The sequence below is a fragment of the Elephantulus edwardii genome, unplaced genomic scaffold (assembly GCF_000299155.1).
Source record: "Elephantulus edwardii isolate Elephantulus edwardi_28Jun2011 unplaced genomic scaffold, EleEdw1.0 scaffold00086, whole genome shotgun sequence".
Classification (NCBI taxonomy): Eukaryota; Metazoa; Chordata; class Mammalia; order Macroscelidea; family Macroscelididae; genus Elephantulus; species Elephantulus edwardii.
The window spans coordinates 874,105-886,462 of NW_006399836.1; the positions used below are offsets into that span (position 1 = coordinate 874,105).

Here is a 12,358-nt window from a genome sequence, read left to right on the forward strand (position 1 = left end):
CCCCCTCATCTTCTTTTGATGATTTCTGGGTCATTCAATGTATTTCCCATAGCATCTTTCAATATTTTGATATGAGCCTTCAATTTGTTTTTCAGCTTTCAGCTTGAGAAATGCAGAGTGAATTCTTCCCTTATTATTCTCCAATTCCAGCTCTCTGCACATTCCATTATAATATATTTACAGTGATCAAATGATTTGTCATTTTGATAGTGGAAAGAGTGCTATTTACAATTACGCCCCAACACAACAATGCCAGACTAGCTGAAACATTATCCTCATAACAGAGACATTTTTCTCACTTAACCACTAAAAAAGGACATAGCTAAATTTCACTTTATGAATGTGGTGTATCTGTAATGCATAGTATTTTCTTCTACATCTTGGATTCTAGGATGCTCAAGCCTTATTTGTAGCCTACTTTTTTAATTGTACTTTGTGACTGCATTTCTGCATATATACTGTCACTAGCTTCATCATATCCTTCCATTCTTCTAGCTTTCTCCCCACCTTTGTCCTAAATTCTTCTTGCTGGTTATATTATTGTGTATATTTTATAACCTAGATGAATGGGTTTGAAGAAATGGATAGACAGATGAACAGAGTTTAAACACAGATGAACAGATGTTTTGGTTTGGGCTGTGTAGATTAATGAGTGGATAGATATTTCAAAGGAAAATGGATAGATGGGTGAGGGTGTGTGTGTGTGTGTGTGTGTGTGTGTGTGTGTGTGTGTAGCTGGATGGCTGTGAATCAAAAAAGAGACGGACATATGGTTAAGCCCAGTAGGAAGAGTGACACTAGTTGAAAGAATGGATGAATATTTTATCCTTTCATGTTTCGCTAAATAGACGAATTGGTAAGCATTTAAATGGGTCAATGGGTAATTGGATGAATAGAAAGGTAGCCAGCTGACTTGACAGTTGGATAGATCTTAGTATGAGCGGATACGTGTAAAGATGACTGGGAAGGTATTTTCACGGCTAGGTTATGGGGTGGTGGTGGCTAACAGATGGATTGCCAGGTGTTATGAATGTGTGAATGATTGGCTGAAAGACTGGCTGAGTATTTGGGTAGTTGGACGGGTATGTGTTTGGATGTTTATGTGTGAATGGATGGTGAAGATTTAACAGAAAGATGAATGAGGGTTTGGACAATTGGATAGTACTTTCTCGGTGCACAGTGTAAAAGCACAAAGAATAAAGTAGCATGGATTTGGCCAGTGTCTTGTATGTCACGAATATCCTTACTTATTAAGAGTGTGGGCTTCCTCAACTCAAAGACCTTTGTTCTGATCCTTGCCAGCCACTATGTAACCTTTAATGATTACTATCTCCTCATTTTAGTTTGTGCGATGATCAAGGGTTTTACAAATACCTACTGTAGAGGATTTCTGTAAGAATGAAAATATGGATATCTGTTTCAAGGATAAATATGTGCATACTTGTTGAGATGCTGCTTAAGAAAAGGAGTATTTTACCCAAACATGGAACATGAGTCTTTCTCCTTGGTCTGAATGATACAACCCAAGTCACATGCCCACTCTTGAGCCAACAGCAGTTGTCAATACTAATCAAGCACCAATTACGTGCTGTTTGGAATAGATTGACTGGGTTCCATTCCTGGGTTTGAGACTTACCAACTTCCCCTGAGTCCCCTTTTCTAATAAAGAGTTAAAAGCTGCCAGGTCAGGTCAGGTGAGAGGTGACGGTGAGACTGGAAGGCAGTGGGAAGGGGCAGGCCAGGACCACGCTGAGGGCGTAGAAAACTCACACTTGGGCCAATGATGAGCCGTCGGGGAGAGACAGAAGAACAACATTCACTCAGACGGTGAACCTCAGGGAAGGGTGAGCTGAGCGAAGTTGGGGGTTGCAGTTGGGCCACTTTGCTTTATAGTATCTTGAGAGCATGGGAGATGCGTGCAATAGGTGTGTCCAGGACGGCGATGGAAGTCAGCACTAGAAACAGAAACTAGCCACTGATAGGTAGCCTTCCTTGTATTATCTTCATGCTCTTTCAGTAAGAACAAAAATCTCCTATCCCCATTTAATGTGATTGAAAACTCCTGACTACCTGAAATATCATATTAAAAACAATTCTGATGAGCGGCTGATTGGGTCTCCTTCCCAGCCCTGGACAACTGCCCAATGCACATGACCTTTGCAGGTGAGCTGGGGGAAGTCTCCCACCTCCTGAGTCTTTGGAAACGCAGGCCACTTTGTGGGCGCTCTGCATGAAGGGGTTTGCGCAGCCCAGACCCTGTAGCATCTTGGATGTGGCTTCATTAACTACACTCCTCTCCCATTGGCAGCACCTCTAACGGGGGTGTGGAGGCAGTGCTTAGTCCCTTAGGCAGGCTGCCCGTTACTTTGTGAGGCAGTCTCTGCCTTCCTGCTTGCTGTTCCTCTGGCGAACATGAGTGGACCCCCTACTAAGGAGACCTTCCTCCCTACTAAGCGCTTCTCAGCCCCAGCCCAGGGCCCTTGTCCCCACAGGGGAGCGATCTAGCCCCAAGCCCCACCGTCTCTGCACCAGCATCTCAGGTATTTGAAGGGCCGTGACTCGCACTCGGGATACTCCCTTTTCCTGGCTGATCTGTCTCTATTTTTGGCCGTGGAACCCAGCCTCAAGCCCTCCCGTCTGACTTGGTCGCCTGCTGCCACTTCCGGCTCTGTTCTGCAAAGGCGCATTTTCTTTGCCTCCCAGATTGTGTGGATGTGGGAGGGGGTCGGGTGACTTCTCACGCTGGTTGAGGTGGGCACCCCCTGTGTTAATATTGGGGCGTCTCCTACCCCAGCCACAAGAAAGAATGAGCCCCAGGCCGCTGACCGGCTCCCCCTGCTCCCAGAAACTCTGTGCTCCCCATTCAGAGACAAAGTGGGCCCCGGGGGTCTACAACCAGACTGGGGTTCCAATCCTTCTTGTTCCACTTCCGGAATATGTAGCCTTTGACAATGTTTAAGCTGCTTGGGCCTCAGTTTCTCTGGTTAGAAACTGCACTACAATCCCAAACGTGCGTGGTTTGAATCCACCTCGAACCTGTGGGAGAAAGTTTGGGCAGTCGTGTCTTCCCATGCAATTTACTCCCTCAGAAAACCCGCTGGAGGGTCAGCTGTGGGTCAGTTCTGACACGCGGGCACATAACAGTAACTTGGAACCCTGCAGTGATGGATGGCATGAGCCCACTGCACTGGGGTGGTCGTGCCGGGAGCGAGCTGGTCTTGGTCATCGAAGCCGCTCGCTGAGTGTTAACGGGCATCCCTGTGATTCCCCACGCTGTCCAGTCTTCCTGTAACTCCAGAACCGATATGGCTTTGGCCGCTGATAAGAAATGTTGGAAAAGCATTAAAACAGCAAAAAGGGTGACCTTTCCAAAGGCCACCGGCCATTGTCTACGGGACAGAAGGCTTTGTTAGAGCCGGGAACTGAGCAATAGAAATCCAGGCTGCAGATGCTGATGCAGAAAGAAACTATTCGGGAGAATAGATGGGCTTTTCTTCGGTTCATTCCAGACCTTGCATTTTTGTAGAAGGTTGTCATTCCTGCCTGTCTGCAAAGTTCATTTTACTGGGTATTCCCTGCTGCACAAGTAGTGACCACCCATTTCTTGATGATGATGATGATGATGATCTGTGTGTACGGTCAAATAGAATCTGACTGGTACAGGAGATTGGCCCTCCTTCTCCAGCAGAGCATCTGGTGGATTCAAACCGCGTACCTCTGGTACCTCCTCTTGCCACCAGGCCACCAGAGCTCCCGTATGACCACCCCATTTCTAAGGGGCTTTCAGGTTGCCTGGATCCTTGCACACTTAGTGTTGGGAGATTCTCCAGGGAGACACATCAGGGCTTGAACAGACCTTCCCTGTGGGTGCACTGTGGAGGGAAGGCTCCCGCACGCCCTGCTCTGGAGGCCAGCCCTGCCACAGAGCCAGGATCACCATCCTGCTAACCCTTGGGTCTCCAGCCACCAGAAGGGACTCCAGTGCATGGCTGTTGAGTCACCCCTTCACCACTCACATCCTGGTGACTCCAGCAGTGAGGGCACAGGCCACTGGGTGTGGGGGTGCCAGGATCTCTCTCTGATGCCTCTTGAACCCCTCATTTTGCAGACATTGACGAGTGTGAGAATGATTACTACAATGGAGGCTGTGTCCATGAGTGCATCAACATCCCCGGGAACTACAGGTGCACCTGCTTCGACGGCTTCATGTTGGCTCACGACGGACACAACTGCCTGGGTGAGTGAGGGGGCCACGTCCGCCTGCTGGGCTCGCTCCAGCCTCCAGCCTGTGTCTCTCAGCTCTGCCTGCAGAGGTCTGCGGGGCCCAGGGAAGCCTTGTTTTCCTTTGGCTCCTGAACGACTCTTACGTAAGTCCAGATTCCCATGATCCCTCTGTGCGTTTTTCAGCCAGCCTGGTCAAGTTTCTAGGAGCCATGCAGGCTGGTAGCATCATCATGGGGAGATGTAGAAGAGGAGGGAGAGGGCACACTGGAAACCCTCTTTAGTGATGCGGCTGCGTGTCCTTCAAGGCTCCATGTGTTCACTCTAGTGCTGATCAGATGCAAAGCCCGCTCTGCTGTCTTGCTTTTCCTCTTAGCATCATGCATGCCCTGGACGTTTTGTATATGACCAGTGTCACTGTGGTTGTCAGAGCTGGGTCAAATGGGATGGGACCGTGCCAAACACCAGGCTCACACCCAGGGGAGTGGCACTGACAAGGGATGGTCTGAGAAGTGGCTAGACCAGAGGGAGCTCCAAGTCCTAGCAGAGGACTGGCATCTCGTGGTAGAAAGTGTCCCCTAGGACCCCTGGCTGCAGAGTGACCTGAAGCAGGGACCAGGGGGTGGGGGGGGCAGCGGCAGGAGCGTGGAGTCATCAGGACTGTGGCCATGAATACGTGACTTAACATCCCTGCGTCCCATTAGTTAAAGGAGGTTGTCAGAGCAGCTGCCTGCTCTGTGAGGAGGAACTAAAATAACGTGCAGACAGCACTGAGAAAGAACCCCTGCACTCAGTGTCTCATAGCGCTTACTGTCATCGTCTCTGCTCCTCAGTCTTCCCCGCCGTTAAATGGGACTAATTATACTGTGTTGCAGGTGGTAAGTGAGGATGAAATGACCCGAGGTGGACACAGTTGTGCTTAATAGCCACTCTGCATTGCTAATACTCTGGAGGCCCCGGGCACCCCTGTGTGGTTAGATGTTGAGCTTTTGTTGTTGTTTTTAGTTTTTTCTTACTGTTAGAAGCCAGGGAGACTCTGGGCGCTAAACTTGTGATTTCCTGGTTTATCCTAAGGAGCACTCGGCAGCCGTGAAACTGCTGTCAGAGGACCACTCCGTTTTTATGGCTTTCAATGCCTAGAAGGGCTTGGCAGGCCTTGCGCTGGACCAGCTAGTTGCAGGTGCATAATGTGGGGACATTAGGCCCTGGGGCCTCTGGCACCTTTTCTCAGAGCAGTTGTGTTGACTTGCAATCCCGTGGCCTGTTCCTGGTTAATGCATCTTGGATCACAGATGAGCTTGTTATAGGAAACAGACTGCTGAATGAGTAATTACACCTAACGTAAGTGCCGAAGCTGAAGTCTTTAACAGCCGGCTACTGTAGCCCCAGTGGGCCCTGGAAGAGTTGCCTTGGCTTAGGCTAAGGTGGGGGTGCAAATGATGGACTCCTGGAGGGCTTCAAGGAGGAGGTGGCATTGAACAGCACTGTGGGTGACCCCTTGAGATGGATGTGTGTGTGTGTGTGTGTAGGGACAGGGCTGGCTGCAGGGGAAGCTGAGCTCATGGTTGCACCATAAATCATGGGGTCCACTCACGGAACTCTGGGCACTTGCCTTCACCAATGATCTCCCCAGTTGTTAGACAAGAGCAAGGGTGCCTTTCAGTGCTTGATTAACCAGTGAAGGGCAGGAAGGACGCGATGGGCTGGCAGTCCTGGGCTCTGAGTTATTTTTCCCTTGGGTCTTTTTTTTAAATCATGGGAAGTGTGTTGAGTCTGGTAAAGCTGTGGTTGTGTCCCATGGAGTTAGTTCTGACACACAGCTGCCCTGCAGGGCAGAGAAGCACTGCCCTGTAGGTTTCCAAGGCTGTAAATGTTCCCAGAAGCAGGCTGCCTCACTTTTCTCCCTCAGAGTGGACAGTGGGCTCGAACTTCTGGCCTCTCAGTTAGCAGTTGAGCACTTAACCACTAACATTCTCATCGGACAGCCAGCCCAGAGCTAACAGTGTCACCCAAACCCAAGAGGACAGATTTTGGGGACTCCCTTCTTCGCCCTACTGGTTATCCACTGTATCCATCCCAGTGACCTTTGGCCAATCACTTCACCTCTTTGTGCCTCAGTTTGCCCATCTGTCGGGTGGGATATGTCATCTCCTTCCTCTCAGGTCTTGTGTGGCTTTAGTGAGATCGTGGATGCACAGTAGCTAAAGGATTGACACGGAGCATCCAAATGGTGAGTGTCAGTATCATCAAGAACTTCCAGGAAGATGCAATGAGGTGGGGTCATGAACCACCAAGACCTTGTGGGCCAGCGCCCGCTGCCCGCGCCCCCTGGGCCGGTCTGGCACACATGACTCCCCAGCCAGCCACGAGCCTGCTGGATAGAACCCCCCTTTTGGAGCTCTCAGCCGTAGCAGGTAAACCGGTGCCTGAACGCCCGACCCCACCAGCGCACGGGTGTACAGTGCGGTGCAGCCTGTCTGCACAGCACCGTCTCCACACGAATTCTTTCTCCACTGATTCCTCTCAGGGAGCTGGGTAAGCTTCCACCACCACCCCCGAGGACAGATTGTGCTCCGCGTGCCTCTCACTCACACAGATGGCGGCCAAGAAAAGGCTCTCGCCGCCGCCGTGCGTGAGCTGCTTTCAGTTGAGGGCAGATGCTCCCCAGCAAACAGACGTCGCTGGCACAGAGGCAGCAAGCACTCAGCACGGGAGAGCAGGCGGGACCATCTGAGCAGGAAATGTTGAGGTCTAGGAAGATGGACACGTGTCCTTGGTCCTCTGAACTCTCCAGAGGAGGGCTGCAACCACTGGAAGGGCTGGACGGGACCTCCATAAGGTGGGGCCCAGCGCAGGGCATCTCTCACACAGTCTGTCCTGTAGCAGCCGGCAGCATCTTTCCTGCAGCGACACTCCCCACTCCCACCCCCAGCCGTGAGAGGGTTTCTGCTGTCATTTGCCACAGTCCCCGCCCCTCCCTATTGCCTCAGGAGGGGTTGTGGTTGTGCTGCCTGATAAAACTCCAGCCCAGGCCTCAGCTTGCAGGGGAGCGCTGATTCCTAAAAGGTTCTCATTCTCACCTCCCATGCAGTTCTGCCTGCCTCCGGCCAGCAGCTCTACCTCACCCCAAGACCCAGGCACGCATCTCAACAGTGAAGCCATTTGTGAATCTCCATTTCTTACAGAATTTCAGGACTTCCAGCCAGTTCAGACTGGGTCAGTCATGGCCAACAAAGCAAAACTGAGGAAAACTTGGGTTGTTTAAAAAAAATATTATTTTTTTTGTGTATGTACCATCAAATCGGAGCTGACTGGTGGTACAGGAGGAGATTGTCCCTCCTTCTCCAGCAGAACATCTGGTGGATTCGAACCATGTACCTCTGGGATTGCAGTACAGCTTCTTGCCACTAGGCCACAAGAGCTCGCAAATCCCAGGTTTTCAATATTTAGGTAAAGTAGAATGGTAGCCAGAATGGGACAAAATATGTGTTGAAGCCCTGAGAGGAAAGACTCAGAAGAAACACAGTGAATCTTTCCGGAGCCTGATACAGGAGACTGGACCACGCACATTCAAAGCCGCATGGCAGGCCACCATCATTGAGTGGGGCACCCGCCATCAGTGAGTGGACACCTGCCACCAGGACACCCGCCGTCATTGAGTGGACACCCGCCATCAGTGAGTGGACACCTGCCATCAGTGAGTGGACACCCACCATCAGTGAGTGGACACCCACCATCACTGAGAGGACACCTGCCATCAGTGAGTGGACACCCGCCATCACTGAGAGGACACCTGCCATCAGTGAGTGGACACCCGCCATCAGGACACCCACCGTCAGTGAGTGGACACCTGCCATCAGGACACCCACCATCATTGAGTGGACACCTGCCGTCATTGAGTGGACCCGCCATCAGTGATTGGACACCCGCCGTCAGTGAGTGGACACCCGCCATCAGTGAGTGGACACCCGCCGCCAGTGAGTGGACACCGGCTGTGAGTGGACACCCGCCATCAGTGAGTGGACACCGGCTGTCAGTGAGTGGACACCCGCCGTCAGTGAGTGGACACCGGCCATCACCAAATGGGGCACCAGTGTTTCTGACTGCAGTTCAAGAGGTTCGGTTTCCATACAGTAAACACACTGTCCCTGCTTTCTGAGATTATGTCTACAGCAAGGTGTCACATCATCATTTTTCCCTTTCCTGCAGCGTTTCCACTTTAACTCAAACCCCACTGTTCACAGTTCTGGTCCATAAAGATCCTCCATCAGGTTTCTGTGCATTTAAAGGACACACACTGCCTCATCTTCCTCCCGTGGACCAACTGGTGGATTTGAACTGCTGACCTTTCAGCCAGGACCCTGACGTATCACCCTGTGGGAGTTCAGGTCCCTCCACTGTTACTTCTTCAGCCATCACTGGACCTGCTGACTGGTCTGAAGGCCTAGTCGTTTATTCCCTAGAAGTTGAAGTCAGGAGTCTGGTCCAGTGGCAGCATTTCCTTCTGAACCCCGGGGGATCCCTCAGGAGTGAGAGCTGGTGGGCAGTGCTGGGCACAGGGCAGAGGGCAGACAGCACGGCGGGCAGACAGCACGGCGGGCGGACAGCACGGAGGGCGGACAGCACGGCCTGGCAGACAGCATGGCCTGGCGGGACCTCCACGAGGGGAAACGAGGCCCACGGCGGCAGAGTTCTTTTCTTGCCCGAGTTTTCACAGTTGAACCTTTTCTTTTATCCCGTGAACGAGGTTATTTTCTGGTGGAGATAACTCGCCTCTGACTGGGTCTTGGCAGGAGGCCAGCCCCGTCCTCCCGGGAGCAAGGCCCGCTCTCTATTTGACATCTTTATTGAGGAATTTCTCAAATATAACAGAAAATGACACCGGAGGGAATTGAAACCATGATAAGACCCTTGCTCAACCCCAAATGATTGCTTTTAGCTTTGTAATTGCTTGAAATAGCAGTAGTTCTGTTTGAAAAATATTATTCCAAACTCCATGCAATTGGGCAGCAGAGCGATATTTAGGCTAATAGAATAAGATTTTTTTTTATCTTAAATTAAAACCAGCAGTGGGTCATTTTCCCCGTCTCCACAGAGCAAGGCTTCTTTTTCTCTGAAGCCATTAGTTCATTTCTCCAGATGTTCCCTCTGACCTGGCTCCCCTGACTCACTGCAAAGCTGTCTCTTGAGTTGGGGACACAGGCCAGCTCCTCGGCACTGTTCCCCCCACCGAGGAGAAGCCTCAGGTAGACAGGGTCCCTCAGAAGGGGTGCTTTAGGGACAAGACCCTTCCAGCACCGTCACGTTACTTCAGCCCCTCGGGCCCAGCCCCAGGCTGCATGCAGGCTGTCATTCCACAGGTGAGGCGCGTGGTCTTGGTGCTGTGTCCACTGGGGCTCCCGAGCCGCCCACCATGTCCTACTCACAGGCACTCATCTGTCCTCACAGCAGTCTTAAGCCAGGCCCTCTGTATCCCCTATTTACAGATGAGGAAACTGAGGCTCAGCAAGGGACCTGACCTGCGAAGAGTCAGACAGTCAGTAATTGGAGAGCTGAGACAGGAGGTCAGGTCTCTGTCTTTGTTGGTCTGGAGGATGGGGAGCCCAGGGCCCTGTGCCCAGTCCTCCAGGATAGTACCAGAAACCACCCCAGCTTTGTTGATTCAAGGAAGGGGCTGTGTGTGTGTGTGTGCGTGTGTGTGCGCGCGCGAGTGCGTGTGTGTGACAGAGGGCGTGGGGGAGGAGTCCTCAAGGGCACCTACAATATCCAAAACTTGCCCACCTGGCTTAAGGAGGTGGTACTAGATGGTACCCTTCACTCTGGAGAGGTCACCTCAGGTGCCACCTCCCCAAAGCTAGTCAGCTTCCCTTGACCAAGAGGCAAGCTAGCTGCCCTACCTAGGAGCCTCGTGGAGCTCTGGAGTGTCCCTCCGGCCCATCTTCTCCTGTGTGGGTGTGTGGGACCCCTGCTTTCAGAGCCCAGCTCTGTGACTCCACCTCCCTAGCTGAGTGCCTGGTCTACCAACCCACCAGCTCAGAAGGCAACGCAGGCCAGGGCCCTGTGCGCCTGCCCAGGCTTCCTGAAACTCAGTCCCTTCCACATCTGTGTTATCCGAGTGCCCTCCTCTCTATCCTTCAAGACCCAGTCCTGTTGGCTGCCCTTCCCTGAAGTTTTTTCGGACCCATGCTGTTGGAACTCTGTGTGGAATCCTCTCCATGCTGATGAAAGCAGAAGGTGTCTCATCTTCCACCTTCCTCTCCAAAGCCTGGTGTGGCGTCTGAGATGACCTGTGCTTCGTAACTACTAGAAGCACAAATGAATAAGTCAGTTTGTAAGACAGCTTGTAGCTGGGACACGATCCCGCTCACTGGTCCGTATTCACCTGAGGCAGAGGTGAGGTCGCACCCGATGGGGGTGACTTGAAGGAAGGCAGAGATCTTCACACCGTGATGGAAGGAGCCCTGGTGGCAGAGTCCTGGGCTGCTAACCGAAAGGCCTGTCTCTGTCCATCGGCCACTACTGGGGAAGCTGGGCGTCTCCTCCCACAAAGGCTGCCGGCCTCAGACACCCGAGGAGGTTGCTGTGGTGGCGGTTGGACTTGGATGGAAGGTGGAGTGTGCTTGTTAGGGCCTCTCACCCGGTGGTTTCTCCATCAGATGTTTCCTCATCCCATGCGGGGGACAGGATCTGCAGTGTCCCTTCAACTACAGACCCACCGAGTCATGCAGTGGCCACAAGCAGGGAAACATTTATTCGGTAAAGTCAGAGAAGGCCACGTCAGGTGTATTGAAAAGGAATAAGACCAAGACAACTATGAGATATCATCTCACCCCAGTAAGACTAGCAAAATTTAACAGAACAGCAAGCAACAAATGCTGGTGAGGTTGTGGAGACTGGAACCCTTATTCACTGTTGGTGGGAGTGTAAAATGGTGCAACCACTGTGGAAAGCAATGTGGCGCTTTCTCAAAAAGTTGCAAATAGAGATACCATTTGACCCAGCAATTCCACTACTGGGAATATACCCTAAAGAGACCATAAATTGCACCCAAGTAGATATATGCATACCCATGTTTATTGCGGCTTTGTTTACAATAGCAAGGAGTTGGAAACAACCGAAATGCCCATCAACAAACGAGTGGGTAGAGAAGCTGTGGTATATTCGCACAATGGAATATTATGCTGCATTGAAAAATAAGGAACTCATGCAATATTATTCAAAATGGGTGACCCTGGAGGACATTATGATGAGTGAGGTGTCTCAGTCAGAGGGACAAATGCTATATGGTGCCACTGTTGTAGAATGAGGCTGACATCGGGATGGGGGTAAGACTAAGAAAAACTGGATGAAATATGTTTACGGCATTGAAGTCTTTGGGGGAGAGAATATTTTCTATTTTAGGGCATATGTTCATCGTAAGAGTACGGAATGAGGGTTGCAGAGTGGATTATATTTGGGGGTTGGAGGATGTGTGTGGGTGATTACGTACCAATGAGGGAGGTTTTCTTTTTGTGTTTGAAGGAGAGGAGCAAACGGGGGGGGGGGGGGGGGGAGAGGAGTGCAACAATGAATGAATGGAATTCCAAAATCTCCGTAGATGTTCACTGAAATGAAAAATAAAGAAATTAAATTTAAAAAAAAAAGAAAGAAAGAAAAGGAATAAGACACAGTAATGGGGTAGAAACCTGTGAACAACTGATCTGATGTGGAAACCGTCTTTCAGATAAAAGCCTTGAAATACTAATAATGATGCGATAGCGACAGAAGGGAGTGTTGGGAGCCGTAGAGCTGTATTCCCGTCACTTTCTCTGCATAAGAAACCGCTCAGCGGCTGGTGGCATGAAACACCATTTTCTGCTTGTGGCTCCGTGAGGCGGGAACTCTGTGGGCAGGACACTGCAGAGACCAGGCTGGGACTTCACCTGGGGACTCGGCTGGAGTCGGGGTGGGGGAGGCGCGGCTCCTCAGAGCTTCGTCGCTACCTGTTGGCCTTCATCCAGAGCACCTCCAGGTGGCCTGGCAAGCCCCTTTCCCCATGGGCTGTGGGATTTTTCTGCCCGGCACGGCCAGTGTCCCGAGAGCAAGCTGTAGGGCATGGCATGAGGATGGCAGAGCCTGGGAATTAACTCTCGGCCAG

At 51.4% G+C, this 12,358-nt stretch overlaps 1 protein-coding gene across 1 annotated transcript in view; it reads left to right on the forward strand.

Annotated features, from left to right (window-relative positions):
• SCUBE1 (signal peptide, CUB domain, EGF-like 1) overlaps positions 1 to 12,358 on the forward strand; it is a 145,616-nt gene that overhangs the window by 34,959 nt on the left and 98,299 nt on the right. The window contains exon 3 of the mRNA XM_006890045.1: positions 4,109 to 4,237. Coding sequence (XP_006890107.1) covers positions 4,207 to 4,237 — 31 coding nt within the window. The 5' untranslated portion in view covers positions 4,109 to 4,206. The remainder of the gene's footprint in view (positions 1 to 4,108; positions 4,238 to 12,358) is intronic.